Source organism: Acomys minous (assembly GCF_964271855.1).
Source record: "Acomys minous genome assembly, chromosome: 15".
Taxonomy (NCBI): domain Eukaryota; kingdom Metazoa; phylum Chordata; class Mammalia; order Rodentia; family Muridae; genus Acomys; species Acomys minous.
The window spans coordinates 94,255,823-94,282,222 of record NC_140497.1 but is presented as its reverse complement, the minus strand read 5'-3'; the positions used below and the strand labels follow the sequence as shown (position 1 = coordinate 94,282,222).

The following is a 26,400-nucleotide window of genomic DNA, read 5'->3' as shown; positions in this document are numbered from 1 at the left end:
GGGGAGGGGTGGCACACTGTGTGTGGGGAGGGGAGGGGTGGCACACTGTGTGTGGGGAGGGGAGGGGTGGCACACTGTGTGTGGGGAGGGGAAGGGTGGCACACTGTGTGTGGGGAGGGGAGGGGAGGGGTGGCACACTGTGTGTGGGGAGGGGAAGGGTGGCACACTGTGTGTGTGGGGAGGGGAAGGGTGGTACACTGTGTGTGGGGAGGGGAGGGGAGGGGTGGTACACTGTGTGTGGGGAGGGGAGGGGTGGCACACTGTGTGTGGGGAGGGGAGGGGAGGGGTGGTACACTGTGTGTGGGGAGGGGAGGGGTGGCACACTGTGTGTGGGGAGGGGAGGGGTGGCACACTGTGTGTGGGGAGGGGAGGGGTGGCACACTGTGTGTGGGGAGGGGAGGGGAGCGGTGGTACACTGTGTGTGGGGAGGGGAGGGGTGGCACACTGTGTGTGGGGAGGGGAGGGGTGGCACACTGTGTGTGTGGGGGAGGGGAGGGGTGGCACACTGTGTGTGGGGAGAGGAGGGGTGGCACACTGTGTGTGGGGAGGGGAGCGGTGGCACACTGTGTGTGGGGGAGGGGAGGGGTGGTACACTGTGTGTGTGGGGAGGGGAGGGGTGGCACACTGTGTGTGTGGGGAGGGGAGGGGTGGCACACTGTGTGTGGGGGAGAGGAGGGGTAGCACACTGTGTGTGGGGAGGGGAGGGGTGGCACACTGTGTGTGGGGGAGGGGAGGGGTGGTACACTGTGTGTGTGGGGGAGGGGAGGGGTGGCACACTGTGTGTGGGGGAGGGGAGGGGTGGTACACTGTGTGTGTGGGGAGGGGAGGGGTGGCACACTGTGTGTGTGGGGAGGGGAGGGGTGGCACACTGTGTGTGGGGGAGAGGAGGGGTAGCACACTGTGTGTGGGGAGGGGAGGGGTGGCACACTGTGTGTGGGGAGGGGAGGGGAGGGGTGGTACACTGTGTGTGGGGAGGGGAGGGGTGGCACACTGTGTGTGGGGAGGGGAGGGGTGGCACACTGTGTGTGGGGAGGGGAGGGGTGGCACACTGTGTGTGGGGAGGGGAGGGGAGGGGTGGTACACTGTGTGTGGGGAGGGGAGGGGTGGCACACTGTGTGTGGGGAGGGGAGGGGTGGCACACTGTGTGTGGGGGAGGGGAGGGGTGGCACACTGTGTGTGGGGAGGGGAGGGGTGGCACACTGTGTGTGGGGAGGGGAGGGGTGGCACACTGTGTGTGTGGGGGAGGGGAGGGGTGGCACACTGTGTGTGGGGGAGGGGAGGGGTGGTACACTGTGTGTGTGGGGAGGGGAGGGGTGGCACACTGTGTGTGTGGGGAGGGGAGGGGTGGCACACTGTGTGTGGGGGAGAGGAGGGGTGGCACACTGTGTGTGGGGAGGGGAGGGGTGGTACACTGTGTGTGGGGGAGGGGAGGGGTGGCACACTGTGTGTGTGGGGAGGGGAGGGGTGGCACACTGTGTGTGGGGAGGGGAGGGGTGGCACACTGTGTGTGTGGGGGAGGGGAGGGGTGGCACACTGTGTGTGTGGGGGAGGGGAAGGGTGGCACACTGTGTGTGTGTGGGAGGGGAGGGGTGGCACACTGTGTGTGGGGGAGGGCAGGGGTGGCACACTGTGTGTGGGGAGGGGAGGGGTGGCACACTGTGTGTGTGGGGGAGGGGAGGGGTGGCACACTGTGTGTGGGGGGGAGGGGAGGGGTGGTACACTGTGTGTGTGGGGGAGGGGAGGGGTGGCACACTGTGTGTGTGGGGAGGGGAGGGGTGGCACACTGTGTGTGGGGAGGGGAGGGGTGGCACACTGTGTGTGGGGAGGGGAGGGGTGGCACACTGTGTGTGTGGGGGAGGGGAGGGGTGGCACACTGTGTGTGGGGAGGGGAAGGGTGGCACACTGTGTGTGGGGGAGGGGAGGGGTGGCACACTGTGTGTGTGGGGGAGGGGAGGGGTGGCACACTGTGTGTGGGGAGGGGAGGGGTGGCACACTGTGTGTGGGGAGGGGAGGGGAGGCACACTGTGTGTGTGGGGGAGGGGAGGGGTGGCACACTGTGTGTGGGGAGGGGAGTGGTGGCACACTGTGTGTGGGGAGGGGAGGGGTGGCACACTGTGTGTGGGAAGGGGAGGGGTGGTACACTGTGTGTGTGGGGAGGGGAGGGGTGGCACACTGTGTGTGGGGGAGGGGAGGGGTGGCACACTGTGTGTGTGGGGAGGGGAGGGGTGGCACACTGTGTGTGGGGGAGGGGAGGGGTGGTACACTGTGTGTGTGGGGAGGGGAGGGGTGGCACACTGTGTGTGGGGGAGGGGAGGGGTGGCACACTGTGTGTGGGAAGGGGAGGAGTGGTACACTGTGTGTGTGGGGAGGGGAAGGGTGGCACACTTTGTGTGGGGGAGGGGAGGGGTGGCACACTGTGTGTGGGGAGGGGAGGGGTGGCACACTGTGTGTGGGGAGGGGAGGGGTGGCACACTGTGTGTGGGGGAGGGGAGGGGTGGCACACTGTGTGTGTGGGGAGGGGAGGGGTGGCACACTGTGTGTGGGGAGGGGAGGGGTGGCACACTGTGTGTGGGGAGGGGAGGGGTGGCACACTGTGTGTGTGGGGAGGGGCAGGGTGGCACACTGTGTGTGGGGAGGGGAGGGGTGGCACACTGTTTGTGTGGGGAGGGGAGGGGAGGCACACTGTGTGTGTGGGGAGGGGAGGGGAGGCACACTGTGTGTGTGGGGAGGGGAAGGGTGGCACACTGTGTGTGGGGAGGGGAGGGGTGGCACACTGTGTGTGGGGAGGAAAGGGGAGGCACACTGTGTGTGGGGCGGAGGGGAGGGGTGGCACACTGTGTGTGTGGGGAGGGGAGTGGTGGCACACTGTGTGTGTGTGGGGGAGGGGAGGGGTGGCACACTGTGTGTGGGGGAGGGGAGGGGTGGCACACTGTGTGTGTGGGGGAGGGGAGGGGTGGCACACTGTGTGTGGGGAGGGGAAGGGTGGCACACTGTGTGTGGGGGAGGGGAGGGGTGGCACACTGTGTGTGTGGGGAGGGGAGGGGTGGCACACTGTGTGTGGGGAGGGGAGGGGTGGCACACTGTGTGTGGGGAGGGGAGGGGAGGCACACTGTGTGTGTGGGGGAGGGGAGGGGTGGCACACTGTGTGTGGGGAGGGGAGTGGTGGCACACTGTGTGTGGGGAGGGGAGGGGTGGCACACTGTGTGTGGGGAGGGGAGTGGTGGCACACTGTGTGTGTGTGGGGGAGGGGAGGGGTGGCACACTGTGTGTGGGGGAGGGGAGGGGTGGCACACTGTGTGTGGGGAGGGGAGGGGTGGCACACTGTGTGTGGGGAGGGGAGGGGTGGCACACTGTGTGTGTGGGGGAGGGGAGGGGTGGCACACTGTGTGTGTGGGGGAGGGGAGGGGTGGCACACTGTGTGTGTGTGGGAGGGGAGGGTGGCACACTGTGTGTGGGGGAGGGGAGGGGTGGCACACTGTGTGTGGGGAGGGGAGGGGTGGCACACTGTGTGTGTGGGGGAGGGGAGGGGTGGCACACTGTGTGTGGGGGGGAGGGGAGGGGTGGTACACTGTGTGTGTGGGGGAGGGGAGGGGTGGCACACTGTGTGTGTGGGGAGGGGAGGGGTGGCACACTGTGTGTGGGGAGGGGAGGGGTGGCACACTGTGTGTGGGGAGGGGAGGGGTGGCACACTGTGTGTGTGGGGGAGGGGAGGGGTGGCACACTGTGTGTGGGGGAGAGGGGTGGCACACTGTGTGTGTGGGGGAGGGGAGGGGTGGCACACTGTGTGTGTGGGGGAGGGGAGGAGTGGCACACTGTGTGTGTGGGGGAGGGGAGGGGTGGCACACTGTGTGTGTGGGGGAGGGGAGGGGTGGCACACTGTGTGTGTGGGGAGAGGAGGGGTGGCACACTGTGTGTGGGGGGGAGGGGAGGTGTGGCACACTGTGTGTGGGGGGGAGGGGAGGGGTGGCACACTGTGTGTGGGGGGGAGGAGAGGGGTGGCACACTGTCTGTGGGGGCGAGGGGAGGGGTGGCACATTGTGTGTGTGTGGGAGGGGAGGGGTGGCACACTGTGTGTGGGGAGGGGAAGGGTGGCACACTGTGTGTGGGGAGGGGAGGGGTGGCACACTGTGAGTGGGGAGGGGAGGGGAGGCACACTGTGTGTGTGGGGGAGGGGAGGGGTGGCACACTGTGTGTGGGGAGGGGAAGGGTGGCACACTGTGAGTGGGGAGGGGAGGGGAGGCACACTGTGTGTGTGGGGGAGGGGAGGGGTGGCACGCTGTGTGTGTGGGGGAGGGGTGGCACACTGTGTGTGGGGGGGAGGGGAGGGGTGGCACACTGTGTGTGTGGGGGAGGGGAGGGGTGGCACACTGTGTGTGTGGGGAGAGGAGGGGTGGCACACTGTGTGTGTGGGGGAGGGGAGGTGTGGCACACTGTGTGTGGGGGGGAGGGGAGGGGTGGCACACTGTGTGTGGGGGGGAGGAGAGGGGTAGCACACTGTGTGTGGGGGGGAGGGGAGGGGTGGCACACTGTGTGTGTGTGGGAGGGGAGGGGTGGCACACTATGTGTGGGGAGGGGAAGGGTGGCACACTGTGTGTGGGGAGGGGAGGGGTGGCACACTGTGAGTGGGGAGGGGAGGGGAGGCACACTGTGTGTGTGGGGGAGGGGAGGGGTGGCACACTGTGTGTGGGGAGGGGAAGGGTGGCACACTGTGTTTGGGGAGGGGAAGGGTGGCACACTGTGAGTGGGGAGGGGAGGGGAGGCACACTGTGTGTGGGGGGAGGGGAGGGGTGGCACACTGTGTGTGTGGGGGAGGGGAGGGGAGGCACACTGTGTGTGTGGGGGAGGGGAGGGGTGGCACACTGTGTGTGTGGGGGAGGGGAGGGGAGGCACACTGTGTGTGTGCGGGAGGGGAGGGGTGGCACACTGTGTGTGTGGAGGAGGGGAGGGGTGGCACACTGTGTGTGTGGGGAGGGGAGGGGAGGCACACTGTGTGTGTCAGGAGGGGAGGGTGGCACACTGTGAGTGGGGAGGGGAGGGGAGGCACACTGTGTGGGGGGGGAGGGGAGGGGTGGCACACTGTGTGTGGGGAGGGAAGGGTGGCACACTGTGTGTGTGGGGAGGGAAGAGTGGCACACTGTGTGTGGGGAGGGGAGGGGTGGCACACTGTGTGTGTGGGGGAGGGGAGGGGTGGCACACTGTGTGTGTGGAGGAGGGGAGGGGAGGCACACTGTGTGTGGGGAGGGAAGGGTGGCACACTGTGTGTGTGAGGAGGGGAGGGTGGCACACTGTGTGTGGGGAGGGAAGGGTGGCACACTGTGTGTGTGTGGGGAGGGGAGGGGTGGCACACTGTGTGTGTGGAGGAGGGGAGGGGAGGCACACTGTGTGTGAGGAGGGGAGGGTGGCACACTGTGTGTGGGGAGGGAAGGGTGGCACACTGTGTGTGTGGGGAGGGAAGGGTGGCACACTGTGTGTGGGGAGGGGAGGGGTGGCACACTGTGTGTGGGGAGGGAAGGGTGGCACACTGTGTGTGGGGAGGGGAGGGGTGGCACACTGTGTGTGTGTGGGAGGGGAGGGGTGTCACACTGTGTGTGGGGGGAGGGTAGGGGTGGCACACTGTGTGTGTGAGGAGGGGAAGGGTGGCACACTGTTTGTGTGAGGAGGGGAAGGGTGGCACACTGTGTGTGTGGAGGGGAGGGGTGGCACACTGTGTGTGGGGGAGGGGAGGGTGGCACACTGTGTGTGTGGGGGAGGGGAGGGGTGGCACACTGTGTGTGTGTGGCGGAGGGGAGGGGTGGCACACTGTGTGTGAGGAGGGGAGGGGTGGCACACTGTGTGTGAGGAGGGGAGGGTGGCACACTGTGTGTGGGGAGGGGAGGGTGGCACACTGTGTGTGGGGAGGGGAGGGTGGCACACTGTGTGTTTGGGGAGGGGAGGGGAAGGTTGGCACACTCTGTGTGTGGGGAGGGGAAGGGAGGCACACTGTGTGTGTGGGGAGGGGAGGGGAAGGGAGGCACACTGTGTGTGTGGGGAGGGGAGGGGAGGGGAGGCACACTGTGTGTGGAGAAAGATCTTAGGGTAACTTCTAAAGTCATCTCCCAGTTTGCTGAGGCAGAGTCTGTCCTGGACTTTCTGGAGCAGCAGCTTCCATGTGAGTCCTGTGTTGGCATTACAAACACATGCCTCCATGTTCTCCCTTCCTATGGAGGTCTTGAGCTGGAACTCAGATCCTCAGTCTTGTGCAGCCTGGGCTTTTACCCGCAGAGCCATCTTGCAGGAATTTGGAAGATTTTCATACCTTTTTCTTCCTATGTGGTTCAGAGATCAAATCCAGAGCCTTGTGTAGATCAGCAAGTGCTCTGCCAGCCCTGTGGGATTTTTAAATATAGAAGGATCTCATCTGCAAATAGGGAATCTGACTTCTTCTTTTCCAGATTCGCTCTCTGTCTCTGTCTCTGTGTGTGTCCCTGTCTGTGTGTTTCTCTCTCTCTCTCTCTCTCTCTCTCTCTCTCTCTCTCTCTCTCTCTCTCTCTCTCTCACACACACACACACACACACACACACACCCGTACACACGTACACACACACACACACACACACACACACACACACACACACACACACATTTCTCTGAGGTCTCAAGCCCTGTATTTAATAACAGTTGAAGGAATGGTCATCCTTGTCTGACCCTGATGTTAAGGAACTCACTATAGCTATTCCCTGTTGAGTGAGACGCTGTTGTGAGGTCTCTATTATCTGGAGGTGTGAGCTTTCTCTTCCCTGATTGTTCAGGGCTTTAATAAAGACAAAGTTTAGTTTTTTCAAATACTTTCAAATCTATTGAGATAATAACATTATTTTATCTTTGATTATGGTATGTGATGAATTATTATCAAAATAGAAACCCTAACTAACACACTTTGGTATTTACAAAACATTCAGGACATGCAGTAAGTTGTAATGATGCAGTAAGCCAGTGTCACAAGAGAAAAAATTCTCTTCCTTAAAGTTCAATGATGAAACTTGATAGCAGTGTCCTCCAGGCTGATGCTGAAACAATGCTGCGTCCATGTGATGAATATGACTCAGAATCCAGTCACAGGCTCTAAACTCAAGGATCTCTAGGCCCCTTTACTTCTAAAATATTTTATTTAAATGAGAGGAGATAGATGCAATGTACATCCCAAATTAGATCCCCAAGAAATATAGGACTATTAGCAGGAAAGTGCTGTGAATAGAGTTCTTTTTAATCAACAGTAATGTCCCAATTGTTAATGACAGCTTTGACCAAAGTACCTTGGCAAAGGAAATCTCTCATTAATAAAATATGAGCAAAGGACACACAAGAAATTTTTGCAGCATCACCTGAAATTTTCTGTATACACAAATTTATTTGAAAATTTAGCCTATTAGGGCAAATACTGTGGTGACTCCAGCGGGTGAGGACACAGAGGCAGGAGAGCATGAACTTCAGCAAGTTGGTCCTGAGGATAAGAATTGGTCTCAGTAAATTAAGAAACAAGAAACTGGCTAAGAAATGGGTGGAAAACTTAAATACATGTGTCGGTCACAGTCCACGTCCTGACTTAGAGTCATGTTCACAATGCGCCTTGTTTTAAGGTAACTCACCAAACTGTACTTGAAAATTCGTCTAAGTAAAACAAAATACAATGTATTTTGAGCATGTTCTTTCACTTCCTTGTTTTTCAACTCCTCTCAGGTCCTTCCCACCCACCTAGCCAACTAACTCCCTGATCTTGCTCTTCCCCAGCTTCAAAAAATTAAAGAAAACAAAAACAAAAACTCCAGAATCAAAACAGACAAATTAAAGGAAAAGAAAATCAAGAAGATAATGAATACCAAGGTAAACACATGGAGGCCATTTTGTGTTGGCCAAGTAGGCCTAGGAGTTGGGCGTGGCCTGGAGTCTAGCAGATACTGCCACCGACACCAGTACAAACAGCTTCGTGAATGCGGGTGGGGTTTTGTGTCAACTTCCCCCTTCAGTGCTACGATTTCGTCTGTCTTGAGCTACGCAGGTCGTGTGCACTGCCACAAACTCTGTGACATCATACGTGGGTTAGCCCTTCTGTTTCTGAATATTTTGTTTCCTTGGAATCATCCACCACCTCTGATTTTAACATCCTTTTACCTCTTTTGCATTGAAACCTGAGCATCGGGGGAGGCGTGGATCACCTTGTAAATTATCATCTACTGCAAGAAGAAGCGTCTCCGATGAGAGTTGAGCAATGTTCTGCTCTATAGGTCTAGCAAAATGCCATTATACTATGTTTCTTCAGCCAAATAATAGTATTATATTTTACCTATGGGCCCAGGACCTATCTAGTCTCAGTTTCGTGGCCAATTTAGCAGTGTTTGGAATAGGTTTATTTTATGTAATGGATCTTAAACCTAGTAGTTGTTGCTTTAAAGAGGTTGGTTACTCCCATAACAGTTGTGCCATGGTTGTACAAGGATCTCTTTCAGGGATGTTATTGCTGTAGTTCACAGTGTCTGTCGCTAGGTGGTGCTGGTGAGGACCCTTCTTCTCCAGTAGCATGCCAAGTCCTGTCCAGGACCATGAATGCTAGCAGTGTGGGTGACTCTCCTTAGTTGGGCACCAGCTGGATTTATCTGTGTTCAGTGGCATAGTAGATGGGTCTTCAGCAGTAGGTCCTACTGTCAGGTGGCAGACAGCAACCCATAACCTAGGAATCTGTGATGTTTGTGGGGATTTGTGGGAACCTCTTTGACTAATGACTCAACATGATGTAATTCGTTCCCAGCACTCAAGGTGACACAATAGTCACATGTTAACATAAGATGTCTCCTCCACTATATGGTGATTCTATTAAATTCCTTTCATATATGTATAGATTTGAGGGTGCTATTATGATGGTGAGTTTGCATATGTCTTTTAAAATGGTCTTTAGGGTTATGGTTTTGTTTGTTTGTTTGTTTGTTTGTCCCTCGCCTTATTCTTTCCTCTGTCTTGCCCTCCCATTCTTTCCCACTTAATCTTAGTCTAGTTTTCTACTTATCTCTTCATGCTCTCCTTCCTTTGAAGATCCTCTCATCCTCGCTGGTCCCTTCCTACATCCATGACCTGTGTTGTTATTCACATTGAAACACACATGTCTAAAGCTTACACGTTAACATCCACATATAAGAGAAAACATGCACTGTTTGTCTTTGGGGGTCTGGGTTACCTCTTTCAGGAGGATTGCTTCTAGATGCGTTCATTTACTTGAAAATTTCATGGTTCATTTTTTTCTTATCATCTGGATAATGTTTCCTGTGTAGTGTATGGCGTTTTCAGTGCCCATTTATCAGCTGGTGGACATTGAGGCTGTTTCCGGTTTCTGACTATAATGAACAGATCAGCAGTGAACATGGATGAGATGTGTCTCTGTGGTCATAAGTAGATAGGTTTGGGTCTCTACCCAAGAGTATTAAGGCTGGATCTTGCAATAGATAAATTTCTAGGTTTTTGGTGTGGTTTCTGGATTCTCAAGGAGGCATATTGTCTTGAGTTTTATGTTTTTCTGTGCTGGGATCTACGAATCTAGAGTTACAATATTTGATGTGTTTCTTGGTGACCAGATGGCAGACAGAAAGGAGGATGAATGTCCCTCATGTTAATAACAGTCTAGTGTGGCAGCTCAGAGTCCCTGCTAGAGAGACTCTGTGGGTCAGCAGAGTCATAGAGGACTGGGGAAGGGCGAGGAGGAAAAACTAAAAGGGGCCAACAGGAAGAGCCATGGGGACACCGAGCCTGTACCAAGAGCCAGACTCGATCTTTCATTACATCATGCAATACAGGGTCCAAATATTTGCTTCTCAGCAATGTTCCTCGAGGTAGCCTCCAGTTAACTCCATAGCATAGAGTTACCCAGGAGCTTAAGTGGCTTTTCAGATCCAGCGTTACCCTGCAGTGTCACAGGAGCCATTTCCTATCACAACAACCCTGTCTTTTTACTGATGCTCCAGCCAAAGGCCCCAGTCAAGACTCCTCATCTATTACATCACCACAGAGAACTGACCATCTGCACTGGGTGGTTTTATGACAACTTGACAGAAGCATGAGTCATCAGAGAGGAAGGATAAAATCCAGTGGTAGGGCATTTTCTTAACTGGTGACTAATGTGGGAAGGCCCCGCCCACTGAGGTAGTCCTGGGTTCTATAAAAAATTAGGCTGAGCAAGCCGTGGGGAGCAAGCCAGTAAGCATCACCCTCCATGGTCTCTGCATCAGCTGCTGCCTCCAGGTTCCTATCCTGATTGAGTTCACGTCCTGACTTCCTTTGGTGATGAAGAGCAATGTAGAAGTGTAAGATGAATAAACCCTTTCCTCCCCAACTTGTTTTTTTGGTCACAGTGTTTCATCATGGGAACAGAAGCTCTAAGATATCATCCATAAATCTTACTTAAAGCGATCATCAAAGACCTTCCTTATGATCACTCATCATGTGTGGGTTTCTTTGTTTGATTTTCTTTGTTTGTTTGTTGTTGTTGTTTTTTTTAGTTTTGAGGTAGGGCCTTTTGTAGCCCAGGGTAGCCTCTGACATATGATCTAGCTGAGGATGGCCCTGACCTCCTAGTGTTCCCACCTCCAATCATAACATCATTGCCTATTATGTTAAGAGAATGGTAGTCTATGTTCTCACTGAAAAGATGAAGAAAATGATACCAAGGACATTAGGAATGTAAAATGTTCTACGATAAATTCTCTTTTTCCATGTCAAAAATATCATTGATTGTCTAACATTATTGTTACTATTGATGATATGAACTAGCATGCAATTTTTAATAACATTATTTGGGGGCTTGGAATCTTTGACTTCTAATTTAGTTTGTTGCTATTTTGTGAACTTAAAAAAATCATTGCTGTTTTACAATATAACAGAAAACAACTAGGAGAAAGTTTTCATTAGATACACAAGTTCCTTTTTATAGTTATAATTTTTCTTTAAAAGATGACAATTCCCACAGGCGTATAATACATTTCAGCCATTTTCCTTCATTCCCACCATTTTTATCGCCCTAACACTCCCTACAGATACTCTTTATAAGTCGCTTTCTGAAATCATATCTTTGAGCTTTGTCTTTTAACCCAGAGTTTAAACAGAGCTGTCTGTGTAAGTCTGAGTTTCAGACTTTCCACTGGAGCCTAGCCAGCTCATCTGTGAGTTTACCTATGAAATCATTGACTGCTTCTCTGCCATGATCTACCATAGCCCATTGTCCAGCAGAATGGGGCATGGTCCCACCGATTCCTCTCTGGTCCTGGCTGTGCTGATGAGGGACCCAGGTTTGTGCAGGTAGCTATAGTGCTGTGAGGCAGACCATGGTTGCCATAGCTGTGTTATGCCCACAGTGGGGTGGAATGCCTTGAGTGGATATAGCAGTTGTCAATAAAGTGCTGTTTAGCCAATCAGCTGGACAGAAGGACAGGAAAGGAAGGCAGGACTTCCACGGGAGGTGGGAGGAGCCTGGAGAGAAGTTGAGAGTTGACAGTTGATGGTTGGGAGTTGGTGGAGAGAAGCCTCCTGAGGAGGATCAGATTGGCAAGTGCTTGGGATATAGGAGGTTATGAGGCTTAGAGAAGTTTATTGTAGTTTATTGTGAGAGTGGTAGTAGTTTAGATTCTGCCCAGCATAGTGCTTGCAGCTTTAAGAGTACAAGTCAGTATTATTGTGATTTATTGGCTTCCTAGGCCATACAAACAAGTTCCTTGTAACAGTACAGCACTGCCAGCCCCTCTTCTCATCTTCTGGCTCTTGCACTCTCTCCACTCCTCTTCCACAAGTTCTAAGCTTCAGAAGGGTGACTAGCTGTCCTGACTGGGGTGAAGAACTCAAGTGTCACTTAGTCTTGGTGACATGAGCAGCTATGAGTCTCTGCATTGACCACAGTTCACAACAGATGGAATCTCCTCTGCATAATGTTGGCTGCAGCGTTTGCCCATGAGTGTAATTATGAACATTTAGAAGACAGTTTGGAATCACATCTACTTAAACATCTGTAAAAACTTTCTCCTCCATGACCAAAGAGCTTGTATTTTCGTGTGCTGTAATAATTGCACATAGGTAAGTGCAAAGAGGATAAACATTACACAAGCTAAGGCCAAGTGATTCTGCCAGAAGCCCCATGATGAGAGATCGATGCCTTGAATTATCAAGAATTCTTCACCAGTGCATCTGTAATTCAACACAGAGAAAATAAAGTCAATGTTTATTCTATATATCCACTGTTACTTTCCTTTAAAAACTCAGTTTCAACACAGCTCTTAAAAATTCTTTTTTATATTTAATAAATAGTAGTAAGGATAAGCTTACAATGTTAATCAATCTACACAACTTGAATTGGGTAGTTTAGCAGATTTAAAAAACAATCAAAGTGCTGTAGCCCCCACACCCATTAAACAGCATACAGGAAGTAAGCTTCTAAACCTGGCCACATTTACAGAGTCACACTATGATCCAACTTCGTGGACTTCACAGTGCAGTTCGTTTCTGCGTCTACAATGCTGCTCTCTTGCTCTCTTCAAGGGCAAAGACACTTATCCCAAACTGGCTGCACCTGAAGCAGCAACCCCAGCTCCTAATGACACACACAGACTTTCCAAAGAGATCAAAGCTTTGTGAATTCTGCTGACCCACTAGACAGTCCTGCAAAAGAACACAGCATGGAATTCTAGACTGAGGACCAGAGGAGATCACAGGCTTCTGACAAGAGCTGCTCAACTGCTGTCAGCTCATGTACTAGGAATGTAGTGAAGGCCACAGATGCTTAGCTACAGGACCTTCCCAGCAGCCCAGTGGCAGCTGACGCTGGGCAGAGCTGGAGCACAGCAGGATGCTGTGGACCCAACTGGGGTAGGAGGGCAGCAGCTGCGGACAATTCTGCACAAACCTACAGTTCCTGCCTCTGTGTGTCCACGCTGCACCTCTCTGTTCCCTCACATCTCTTAGGATTCCCAGGTCACAAATCTGCTGAAAGCAGTTTTCTTCTCCCTCTTACAAGGACAGACCTGTGAGTGTGAAGTGTGTGTGTGGCCCTGCTCTGCTTTCAGCTTCTCCATCCATGGCCTCTGGACCAGAAGCTAGGAAGGAATTCATATGAGGCAGATGCCAGATCCCACCAGGAAAGAGGAGATGTGCACATAAGATCTCTCCCATACAGGCTTTCTCATCAGGACCTCAGAACATAAATTTACACTTCCACTATTCACTACTGTTTTGAACATGAGAGATTTAATGTCAGCATATTCCTCTCATTTATATAACAAAGCCAAATCATGAGAACATTTGTAGAAAGTGAAGGTATTGTAACTTAAAAACAACACACTTTAATTTTATTGAACATCTGTGTTTCTATTTTAATGCGATAGACAAAAATGAGACTTCCTTCTCAATATACTGAATGATATGTTTCTTTAATTGCAGGACATGTCCACTGATAGGACATTTTACTCACACACACACACACACACACACACACACACACACACACACACACACACACACACACTCAAACAGGGCTGTCTGAAGTCTTCCAGCATGTGAGGCAGAGGGAAGACGCTGAATGCTGGCAGACAAAGCTCACCACAGTTGGCCTCTGCTGCCCTGACATTCCCAGGCTTGGTTCACAGGACTGTGATCGATACATGTAGAAACCATGTGCGCTTGCTAAACTATCAGAGCAGCCTGTGTCAAACTCAAATGTTCTGAAACACAGAACTCAAACCCACAATTAAGACACCAAAACTGTTGCTCAGGAGGCCCCCAAAGGACCCTTCCTGCACACTACCTACACCGTGCAGCAATAGGGTCAAAACACACGTCTGCTAGTGCACAGTGACTCCTTCTGGGGACAGGCAAAAGGCAGAGTGTTGGCCCTGAAGGACAGGCTTCCCCTCAGCTGAGTAGCACCCTGTGTCCCCGTTATATCACTGAACTCAGGCTTACATTACATAGTTCTGACATCTACTGAGTTCTTCTGTGTTGTTTTCTGGACAGAAGTTTTGTCCCAGGAATTCATTGTGTAACAAAGCCTGGAACACAAACAGGAACATAGGAAGGTAAATTGATTTTATATCCATAAGTTTCCAAAGAATAGATACAGCTAACTTCAATTTTAATCTTTACTCTTATTTGTAATTGAAACAAAAACAAAAATACCTACCAAGTTCAACGGCTGCCCAGCAGAGTATTTTTGTCCCCGCTCCCCAACCAGGAGGCTTGTGATTGACATGATGGTGCTTCCAATCAGCTGGGAGCTGGGTTCTCTAACCACATTACCCTAGGCACACTTCTTTGCCCCTCGCTAGTCCCCAAACCCCATAAACACTGTAGTTACAACAATACTACTGACTTACAGTGACAGTATTTTTGCTTGTTCTCATCAAAACCAACTGTGATTCTGGGAGTAAGAAAGTATTTTAAGACACTTTACCACAGAGATGGGCTTATAAAGCCAATATGGCTATGGGTATCACGTGATTTGTTTTAATGTCATGATATGAACTATATACCATAACCTTTGATCCTGTCATTTCCTTTTTGAGTAAAAACACAGAAGTATGTTTGTCACCATTTTATCCACGTCTCCTCTTTACTCCGAGATTTCTCTCCCTCACCCCATTTCCCTAGAATACCACGTGACTGGGGAAACCCCTGATGACTTATGGACCTTAGGGTAGATAAACCTAACAGGAAATTGCTCATCTCTTGCCCCTGGAAGGAGATTCCTGAATAGGAGCTGCTGAGAGCTTAGAGCTGGGGAAAGGACGTGGTGGGGAGTCACTTCAGTTATTACAGCCGGAGAACCCAGCACAGTGACAGAGAGGACACCTACCTGAAATCCATAATGAGGAATGCTGAGGTACTGGATCCATGAGAGGCTAGGCTGGAAGCTCCCTGAATAGACTGAAATGCCTGAGAAAACCTGCAAAGAGCAAAACTGCAAATTAGAGCCAGACCAGTGGCTCCATATTCTAGACAAGCTCTTCCTTCTTCAAGTCCCTGCTTCCTTCTGAACATTTCTGCTCAGAGCAGATCATTGAAATAGTCTCTCAGTTAACTCTAGACAGAAGTCTTCAGTCGTGGCAAAGCCAAGGCTCTTTTTGGTTTTTAAAAGAAGCACCTGCCCTGCCCTCCAACTCTGCAGAAGCCAAACCCTGTAGATGCTTATTTTAGCGTTAAAATGGTGTGTGACCTACGCACCTCCTTTAAAGTTCACAAGCCAAAAGCTAACACATAAATACACTAGCTGGCATCGTACGTAGTTTTTAAGGTCCCATATAGAAATTATACATTAATAAGCTGTCTTCGCAACTCTGCTATTGTGGTGATAAATGTCTACAAAAGATTTTCTAAGTACAATTGCAGACACAATGTGGAAGAAATGTGGGAACTAATGTCATCCACAGTGACTTCTAAAGTGGGCAATGAGGAGGTGTCTTGGGAATGAATGTAATCAAGTGAGATACTTCTACAATAAAAACTTTAAAAACTGAAAAAAAATGAAGATACCAAGGGATAGAAATATCTCCTGTACTTATAGGTTTTTACAATAAATATAAGAATATCTATTTTATCCAAAGCAATCAATAGATTCATTGCAAGTGCCATCAAAATTCCAATACAATTCACATAAGTTGAAATAACAATATTAAATTTCACATGGAAAGCCAAAAGACCCTGATTAGCCAGAACCATCCTGAACAACAACATTAACAAAACTGCTGGAGGTATCACCACCCAGTGGAGGATCACTTTCCTTTGGTGAGAGAATCCACTGCCCCATTGTATAAGGAATAAGTCATCTTCTCCATTGATAGGAGGGTTTCTGGGGACCTGCCTGAATGTCTGGGAACAAAAGCACAGTCTCTGGCAAACTTTACGACCCCCTGTGTCCTGCTTTAATAAGGAGGCTACCATGTACTGTGCTCTGGTAAGATCAGTGTTCCAATCAAAGGAAGAGGGTCTGTGCTCTGGGCCTGTGGTGTCTTGCCTCACAAGCACAGCGAGCACTCCTCGGGCGCATGCGCTGTATTCTTACACGGTGGACCCAAGTATTCAGTTCTCTATGTCTAGTTTTATGAGTCCATTTATAAAAGAGAAACTAACGTCATCTGGCAACATTTTGTCCTTTAGGTGATGAGGTGCTTTTGGGTTCCTTTTCAGAGTTAATTTTGATGATCCAAAAGGGGAAAACTTGGCACTCCGGTATTTGTTCCTCTGAGGAACCGTGTTTGTTTGTTATTTGTTTTTTAAAAATAAGTATAAGACTAGATACTCACAGAACTGAACTGTTAGTAAGAAAGCTTTTGTGTGTGTGTGTGTAGTGAGGCCTAGAGAGAGGACTCAGTGGTTAAGATTGCTGTCTGCTCTTCCAAAGCACCTGGGTTCAATTCCCAGCACCCACACGGTGGCTCACAACTGTCTAATTCCAGTTCCAGGTGGCCTGGCATCCTTACGCTAATGCACATAAAATCAAAGTTTTTTTTTTTAAAGTAAATCTGTTTTAGTTACATTAGCAAGTTTTTATTATTGTTCTTTAAATCATAACCAAGACTGCTCAAGTTTTAATTAATGCTTCACTGTGGTGAGATAGTCCAGTTCCCTGAGCATTGAGTGAGGCCTTTTCACTTCTATATGATGTGGCACACCTTTTCACATGTGTGTGAGGGTCACACCTTTTCACTTGTGTTTGTGATGCAGCAGGTGGCAGGTGGTAGACAGGCAGCAGGCAGCAGGCAGCAGGCAGCAGGCAGCAGGCAGACAGCAGCAGGCAGGCAGGCAGGCAGGCAGCAGGCAGCAGGCAGCAGGCAGGCAGGCAGCAGGCAGCAGGCAGGCAGGCAGCAGGCAGCAGGCAGCAGGCAGGCAGGCAGCAGGCAGGCAGGCAGCAGGCAGCAGGCAGACAGCAGCAGGCAGGCAGGCAGCAGGCAGGCAGGCAGCAGGCAGGCAGGCAGGCAGACAGGCAGGCAGGCAGACAGCAGCAGGCAGGCAGGCAGCAGGCAGCAGGCAGCAGGCAGGCAGGCAGCAGGCAGGCAGGCAGCAGGCAGGCAGGCAGCAGGCAGGCAGGCAGACAGCAGCAGGCAGGCAGGCAGCAGGCAGGCAGGCAGCAGGCAGGAGGCAGCAGGCAGCAGGCAGCAGGCAGCAGGCAGCAGGCAGCAGGGCAGGAAGCAGGACCAGGAGGCTGAATGCTCACATCATCACATGAAAGCACAAAGCAGGGAGGGAACAGGAAGCACTGCAGGCTGCAGCCCTCAGAGCCGCCCCCAGGGACACACTTTACCCATCAAGTCTCTACCCCTCACAGCCCCTACTGTGAACCAAGTGTTCAAGTCCTTGTGCCTTAGGGACATTTCTCATCCAAAATTCCACAGGGAAGGATTTGGAAGGGAGGAAATGGGAGTGGTATTGATCAAAGCACTTTATGTGCATTTATGAATCTCTCAAACAAAAATGATTTAAAACACACCTATTGGAGATTTTTCTTACTGGATTGCCATATGTATGTGATCATAAAAATAGGAAATATAGACGAAACTTAGCACTTTCTCAGGAGCACGCACCTCCCGTTGCCAAGCTGCAGCATACTCTTACACTAGCAGAACTCATATGAACATTAGCACATTAAACAGTCTGTTTACTTGATGTGCTCGGTGGGGAAATGTGGGACCTGGCTCCACTCATCGGCTGAGTCATATACTTCAAGTGTATAGTTTATGTACATGCAGGTCTAAGGCTGAGCATCCAACTTTAAAGAGATAAACAGAAGGTGCTAATACAGGAGACTGAGTTAGTACCGGGGACTCTGCCTCCTCTCTGTTTCTAATGTTTTTCAGAGCCCGTGTGAGCCCCAGGCAGATGCCTCCTGGTGAACACTTGACTTTTGCTTTCCTATTAGAGACTGGTGAATAGGCCACGTCATATCAGCTATGGTTGAAAGGGCAGGAAGCCTCTCACAGCAGCAGGAAAGGAAGGCAGCAGTCTGCTCCTTCTGTAAAGGAATCAGCCAATCACAGCACTTTCTTGAAAGTCCAATTCATTAAGGTTTTGCAATATGATCCTAAGAAATGCCTCTTAAAAGCTCACTAGGAAGGGCACGTCAGCTACATCACAGTACTGACACTGGAGCAGTGGTCACAAAGGAGGAAAGGCGACTTCTTTTTTTACTACAGACCATAATAAGCTTTAGCTTAAGTCCGCATGTCCTAAGTGCTGGTTTCTCAAGAGGGTTGCACGTGCAAGAAGAAACACAAGGATATTTTTCTCTTAGGAAACTCAGTGCACACTCACCAACATTAACCCAAAGTAGGCGCTGCAGAGTATTAATGTCGTAGTTGCTGTGTTCACCCCTGAGTCAATGGACAGGGCCAGGGAACTGGCAGAAAAAGCCAACATCACGACAGTAAATATCATGGTGAAGAAACTGGTCACACTCATGATTATTCCTTAGGGAGAAAAAAAGTGGGTCAGTCCAGCTGCCTAAGTCATGAGAACTGGACATTTTTCAAATATCACTTTAATAATCAAAGGGACTAGTAGCAGTTTTACAATCACCTGGTGACTCTGGGTCTCCCAGTTCATCACTTCCTTCCATTTGACTACATAAATATATTGTTTGGGGTTCTCTTTTTTAAGATGTACTCTACTTTGAATGTGCATTTACATATGTCTGTGTGAAGGTGTGCCACATGTGTACAGCTGCCTCAGGAGGTGACAAGAGGCAATCAGAGCCTCTACAACTATAGTTACAGGCAGTGGAAAGCTGTCCAAATATGTGGGTGCTGGGAACCAAATCTGGGACTCTGAAAGAGCAGCAAGTGCTCCTAACTGACGGGCCATCTGTCAGCCCCATCATGCGGCTTCAGTTTTATACTTGCCACAAAATACCTTTCTATATAATCAGTCTTCTCCTTTATGCAAACTCTGTGAGAGCCTGACATGGCTAGAGCTACAGGCAACACAACTGGCCCAAATCTCCTGCCTTCTCTCACAGGAGAATCACCAGTAGAAAACACTCGTGCCCACTCATACACACCTCTGTTTATTGTAGTTTCATTACTAATGAAATTGGGATCAGGATTGTGCCAGTTAGGATTTTGTCAATTTAATACACACTAAGGTCAAATGGAAAGAGGGAACCTCGTTGAGGAAATGCTTCCGCTGGACAGTGAGGTCTTAGACAACTGTGGATGATGCCATCCTGGGCAGGTGGTCCTCAGTTCCATAAGAAAGCAGGCTGAGCAGGGCCTGGGGAGCAAGGCAGCCAGCAGGACAGGCTCTTCCATGGCCTCTGCTTCCTGTCCTGACTTGAGCTCCTGCCCTTCCTGATGTGCTGTAAGCTGCCCAAGGCAAGGATTAAACAGCCCTGCAGCGGTTTTAGCATCCAGACGACAGGATGGAGCCTCCAACTAACACTGTGAGTCATACACAGTCTTGTGTTTTTGTAACAGTCACAAGAAAACAAGTTGGAGTTCAGGGAAGCTGAATTCCATGCTCAATTGTTTACAAATTAAACCATGTCACATGCACACAAGGCACATGCACAGTGTAACACATGCACACCATGGCACTGCACACCATGATTCATGCACACCATAACAGATGCACACCATGGCACATACACACCATATTACATGCACACCTGGGTACATTCACACCATGACACAGGCAAACCATAATATATACACATCATGGCACTTGCACACCATCACAGATACACACCATCGCACATGCACACCATGACACAGGCACACCATGACACATGTACACCATAATACATGCAAACTATGGCACAGCCACAACATGATACATGCACACATGGCACATGTACACCATGGCACTTGCACACCAGCACACATGCACACATGGTACATGCACACCATTACACATACATACCATGGCACAGGCACACAATGGTACAGGCATACCATGGCATAGGCACACCATGGCACAGGTACACATGGCACAAGCATACCATGGCACAGGCACACCACAGCACAGGCACACCATAGCAGAGGCACACATGGCACAGGTACACCATGGCATAGGCACACATGACACAGGCACATCATGGCATAGGCACACATGACATAGGCACATCATGGCATAGTCACACTACGGCACAGGCATACCATGGCACAGGCACACCACAGCACAGGCACACCATAGCACAGGCACACATGGCACAGGCACACCATGGCATAGGCACACATGGTACTGGCACACCATGATACATGCACACAATGGCACAGGCACACATGACACAGGCACACCATGATGACACAGGAAAACCATAATACATGCACACCATGGCATGTGCCTATGCCAATATGCGATGGTATCATAGTGTGCATCTGTGATGGTGTACATGTGCCATGGTTTGTTTGCCTGTGCCATGGTGTTCCTGTGCCATGGTGTGCCTGTGCCATGTGTGCATGTGGAATTGAAGGGCCACTTTCTGTGGCGATTCTCTCTTCCACTGTGAATCCTGAAGGTCAAATCCATGTTGTCAGGCTTGCAGGACAAGTGTGTTTACCCACCAGCAACCCCATGACCTAAGAGAATGATTCTGGATGAAAAATCTCTTATAAAACAAAGTCTAAGTTTTACCAGTACTTATTTTTAAAGATGTGCATATGTGTGCCTGTGTGTGTATAAGTGTGTGTGTGTGTGTGTGTATGTGTGTGTGTGAAAAGTATGGAAGTTCTATACAGAATAAGATGAAAACAAATCACTGTACACAAATGAATCTGTGCACATATTTGAAGTGACTGTTTATATTATATAATTACAATGAATCCCAAATTCAGAGTTCTCTCTCTTTGTAAGATGGTAGCATATGACAGTGCATACATTTAGTTTTTACATGCATATACATAGGTACGATATATTATTCACTTTCTATATTTTATTTACATAGAGACATATACACAGAAACACAGAGAAAATTACACAGCTGTGTTAGAGACATGGCTCAGTGGTTAGGAGCGTGTGCAGTTCTTGCAGAAGCCCTGGATTCAGTTCCCAGCACCGGGGTGGTCGCGCACATCCTCCTGTAGCTCAAATTCCAGGGGATCTGACATCCTGTTCTGACCTCCGTAGGCACTGCATTCAGTTAGGGTGCACATGCGTGCACGCACGCACGCACACGCACGCACGCACGCACATGCACGCACGCACGCACGCACACACACACACACACACACACACACTTCATATGCAGACAAACACAAATAAAAGAAAAATCTTTACACTATCCATGGATGGATATCTAATAGATGATTTTGCTCTGTTGGCACTGCCTCACGTGTGAGTTATTTCTACATCCGTTAAATAACAGGACATCTTAGTAGAACACAGTTTCGTCAACAGCTTTTGGAGATCTTCTGTTAAGGAGCCTTGGAGGCTCTGCTCATGGAACACCCACTGTAGACATCGCATGGAGACATGCTTGTCTGCTTTAAGGCTTGCCACAGTTGTATGAACCAGAGCACGCGCCTGAAAGACACAAGGTCTGTTCTCTGCTTTTGTTACTTACCTGCTATGCCACATGTTATGATGGTAAATATAATAGTTGGTAATAACCTCCTTGGCACAAGCTCAGCCAGCAATTTCCCGAAGAAATATGACGACACTTCGTAGTATCCACTAGTATGCTCATGTCTACAGAAACAAAAGAGCTCATTACACACCCTCAGGTTAGTCCAGAAGGCGCAGGTGGGACCCTGGCTGCACACAGAGCCTAACTGGACAGTAGGGTCCCCTGTGCTCCCAGCTGACGCCCACACCAGTCCGCACCTTGGAGACTGGCATGCCTAGGCCACCGTCCTCCTGACACTCTCATACGACTCCCCATCAGAGAACTCCCTCCTGTTTTGTCCACTCTGGCCACAGAACAGCCCCTCCAGGGAAACAGTCCGATGTCCCCTCTGTCCCCAGAGACTCTGCTCCTTGAGGCTGGTGAGAGCAGCTCTAGTACCTCACCTCCTGCTCATGGAGGCTCTGCCCCGCCCACTTCTCATGAAGAAGGTGACACTGTCACTCTGAGGACACCGTGAAGCTTCAGGCCATACATCCTTCTCCTCTGCGTCTCTCACTTTCGGAGAGGCTTCCTCCTTCTATCATTTCACTTTACAACCAGGATCCTCACCAGCTAACGTGGTCCTTCCCCTTCGGCATGTTTCTCTAAGCCATCCCAAGCTCCAAGCTCTTCATTGCCCGGTGGCTTGATTGTAGATTTATTTATTTATTTATTTATTTATTTATTTATTTATTTATTTTAGTGCAGGCTGGCCTCAAACTCCATATGTATCCAGGAAGGACCTTCCTCCTGCCCCTCCCCCCAAGCCATGCTGAGGGTTCCCTGGCTCTGTGAATCTGACCCAGGGTTTCATACATGCTAAGCGAGCACTCTACCCACTGCTCTGTGCCCCCAGCTCCTCCCTGATGACCCCTTTCCCTGGCGTGTACTTGTAGGTAAACCCTGCCAGCCTTGGAAGCAGTGAACCCTAAGCCAGGGCCACCAGAGGTCAAACAGCTGTTACTGTATGGCTGCCCCCTGGCTCTTCTGAGCCTTCACCCAGGAGGGCTGCAGCACTCTCCTGTCCATGCAGCTTTGCCCCTCCAGCCCCAGTGTGCTGCTAAACCCACTATGCTTAGCTCCATCAAACCATGCCGTCTTTTTGGGGGGTTCATGAGCGAACTGTGCTATTCAGCCCCTACTACTGCTTTGTCTGCAGCACGAGATCTAGGGACCACACCCCAACTTTCCCTGAGCTGCAGACACCTCTGCTCTTGAATCTCATCCATTTTTCTGTTAATATTAATAATCTCTTTACATACTCCAAAACACATGGTGCCACTTGATGAACACAAATTTTATACTTCGTTAACTTTTCAACTAAACAAGGATAAATGCTGATAATTCATGAGATATCATCCTAGGACCAATTATGAGTGTAATCATCTTGATCAGCGGCCGCTGGTGCCTGCTGGAGCCCGGGGCTACTCACAGGAATCGGTCCCTGTCGGTCATGAAGGTTTCCATTGCACCCATACTTGTGATACACTGGAAGCCTGTGATCAGGAAAAGCAGACCAGCTCTGTCAGGAGAGAACAGAGGAGAAAAGAAACTGCAAATTCAATACTAGGATGGTGTCTTCCCAACAGAGCTTGTTCTGTGATTAAGTGACACCACACGGATTTTTCTTTAAATTAAAAAAAGAAAAAGCTAAAATAAAATCAGGGCTGGAGAGATGTAAAGGGCGCCTGTTACTCTAGCAAAGGATCCAGGTTTGGCTGCCAGCACCCACATGGTGGATCACAGCCATGTGTCACTGAAGTTCCAGGGGATCCTGTGCTCGCTAGCTTTATGTTAACACAAGCTAGAATTATCTGAGAGGAGAGAATGCCAATTGAGAAAATGCTTTTAAAAGATGCAGTTGTAAGCAGGCCTGTAGGCCATTTTCTGAATTAGCGATTGATGGGGGAGGGCACAGCCCACTGTGGGTGGGGCCATGACCAGACAGGTGGTCCTGGGTTCTGTAAGAAAGCACATGAGCTAGCCATGGTGAACAAGGCAGTAAGCAGCACCCTCCATGGCCTCTGCACCAGCTCCTCCTGGTTCTTGTCCTGACTTCCTTCAATGATGGACTACAATGCGGAAATATGAACCAAATAAACCCTTTCTCCCCAAGTTGGATTTTGGTCATGGTGTTTCATCACAGTAATAGTGACTAACTAGGACAGGATCCTCTGTCCTCATCTGATCACCACAGGCACCAGGGCGCAGGGCACAGATAAACATGCAGAGAACACGCCTACACATGAAATATTAACTAAGTATTTTTACAAAGAAAGAAAGAAAAATGAAAAAAAAAAAAAGGTCAGGAAGGAAGTATTCACCCTCTGTATCCACAGTGGTATCTATTCTCTGAAGTGTGTCCCCTAAAACCCAACAATTTGATAATGACCTCTAATATAAAGATTCTAGACTGTGTCTTTTAGGAGCTAATTATTTTTAAATGAAATCACGAGAGTGGAGTCCCATAGTGTCATCTGTGTGCTCATTAGGGGAAGACACAGCAGTGTAGTCTCTGCCAGGAGAGGGCTCTGAGAGAAGGCGGTGGCAAGACAGGAGGAACCCGGGGGGTGGGGGGAGAATCCTCACCTCAGACCCTCACACTGCAGTGTGGGGACACACTTGTTTTTAAATCCACTGAGACTGTGGTATTTAGACATGGCAGCCCAACCCATCACTTCAATTTAACTAGCAGAATTGGTAAGTATCACCCTAATACAGAGAAAAAGAAAGCAAGACAAAACTCCAAGGGGTTTTCTCATTCAGTTAGTCACTTTGCTTTACAGATGGGTAAGATAGAAAGCAGGACACTGTGGAGGAGGGACTCCCCACTCAACAGCTGGCTGGGGACATGGAGGGAGAGTCGTCTCTAAAGCCACTTCCTGCATGCTTTCCAAAGAGCTCAAGACAAATTCAGCCATGCTAATTTCTGCAGGATTGTAAGCAGGAAGAAGGAGGAAAAGGGCCCTGCAGTGGCGTGCTCCCTGGACACACACGTCAGGTTCCTCTAAGGCAAATGGCACCCTTGGGTGCTAACAGCCTGGTCCATAACAACTTTTCAAATGTCATTCAGGGGTCAGTGACTCTCTTTATATAGGTACACAGTGTGGGATAGAGCCAGATCAGATGAGGGGACCCTATTGGAGACAAGTCTCCTCCTCTATAAAGAAAAATTTACATTAAAAAAAACAAATTTACCAAATTTAAACCTAAATGTTGACATAGAAAAAGACAACCTGAGAATGCAGTGGATACCAGGGAAGAGCAGGAAGCTCACAGACAGAAAGTAGAATGGTTGTTGCCGGAAACCAGGAGCGTTTAGCACTGGGAGTCTTCTTTCAGAGCTACAGGACTCCATTTGGGAAGGTGAACAGTTGTCCTACATTTACAGTGTGCTGATAGTCACATAATGTGAAGCTACTGCATACACTAAAACCAGTTAAAACCCTTCTCCTGCTGCTGGGTTGCCTCATCCAGCCTTGACATTAGGGTGTGGGCCTAGTCTTGTTGTAGCTTGTTATGCCGTGTTTGCAGTGTTGACATCACTGGAAAGCCTGCTTCTTTCATAGGAGAGGTGGGTATGGTGCAGCTGGGAGAGAGGAGGAGGCAGAGGGAGAGACTGGGGAGAAGGGAGGAAGGGAAATGTGGCAGAGATGTAATACATGAAAGAACAATAGAACAGAACTGGAAAATGTGAAATGTGAGGTGTGTGAATCATTTCAAACCATCCACACACAAACACATGTGGAAAAGTGGGCTCTTCCACTCAGCCCTCACCGTACAACACCCACTGCCACTAGCAAATGCGCCCTCTGTGCTTGTTATCAACTTCAACTCTTAATGGATTTATAACAGTTTGAACAAAATGATAGCATTTTCTTGAAATCAGGATCCAAGCTTGCTTACCTGATCAGGGCTTCATTACAAACATTTTTCAGGAAATGGAAAGCGGTACCTACAGCTGCTGCCAGTATGACCAGGATGACCACCTATAAAAAGAAAACGGGGATAAAGAAAAACTTCCATTAGGAATAAAATAGACTCAACGTATTGCTCATTATTTTAAGATAGAGGGTTCCCTAATCAGATGTGAGATGAACACTGTATTTTGGCCAGAGGCCCTGGAAGAATGTAAGACACACAGGTTCATAGACTGCTCGTATGTTAAATAGAAAGTTATGGTCCGTGCGATCTGAGGCTCTAACAGTGCAGACCCTGGAAAAGCTAAGACTTCTCCCAGTTCCCCAGCAGGAAAGGCCAGTGTAGGGCCCAGCTCAGTCCTGAAACATGCATGACACAGGGTGGGAGAATTCAGGCACAGGGGAGGTCGGGAACAAACACAAGACAACAAGGGTTCACCTGACCTGAGATCTCAGCTCTGGTGCAGTGAGCACGTGCAGTTTTCCACTTCAGGTGCTCAGGAGAACTCAGGCTTTTAAACTTAGTGTTAGGAAGCAGCACAGGCAGGCAGAGGTGTAGCTCCATGCAGAGAGCCATCCCTGAACAGCAGACACTAGACCCTAGTCCTGATCCCCACAAGTGCAAACCGAATAATCACATCAAAACCACTCACAGCACAGCCCCTCACAATGGATTGTGTGCTGAGCAGGGGTGAGCGTGTTCTCGCCTGTGCAGCCTCTGGGAAGTCTGAGCCTGTGCAGTGGAGCACTGGTGCTGTCACCAAGAATAAGACAGCTGACACATGGCACCCACTGCTGCCTCATCAACCCCAGCCCAGGGGCCTGTGCTCAGGAAGTGTCAGACCCTCAGCTCATGAGGAGCCTGCACAGCTTTGGCTTAGGGC

General features: G+C 50.2%; 1 protein-coding gene across 1 annotated transcript; it reads right to left on the bottom strand.

The window, feature by feature from the left end:
- Positions 1-10,859: 10,859 nt before the first annotated feature.
- Positions 10,860-25,601, bottom strand: LOC311584016 (ATP-binding cassette sub-family G member 3-like). The gene is made up of 7 exons (XM_084758037.1): positions 25,503-25,601; positions 23,029-23,118; positions 21,555-21,679; positions 18,308-18,462; positions 14,856-14,945; positions 13,967-14,052; positions 10,860-12,196 (listed from the first exon to the last, which is right to left on the bottom strand). The coding sequence occupies exons 2-7, from the start codon at positions 23,070-23,072 to the stop codon at positions 12,007-12,009; spliced, it is 690 nt and encodes a 229-aa protein (XP_084614163.1). The 5' UTR covers positions 23,073-23,118; positions 25,503-25,601; the 3' UTR covers positions 10,860-12,006.
- Positions 25,602-26,400: the final 799 nt, after the last annotated feature.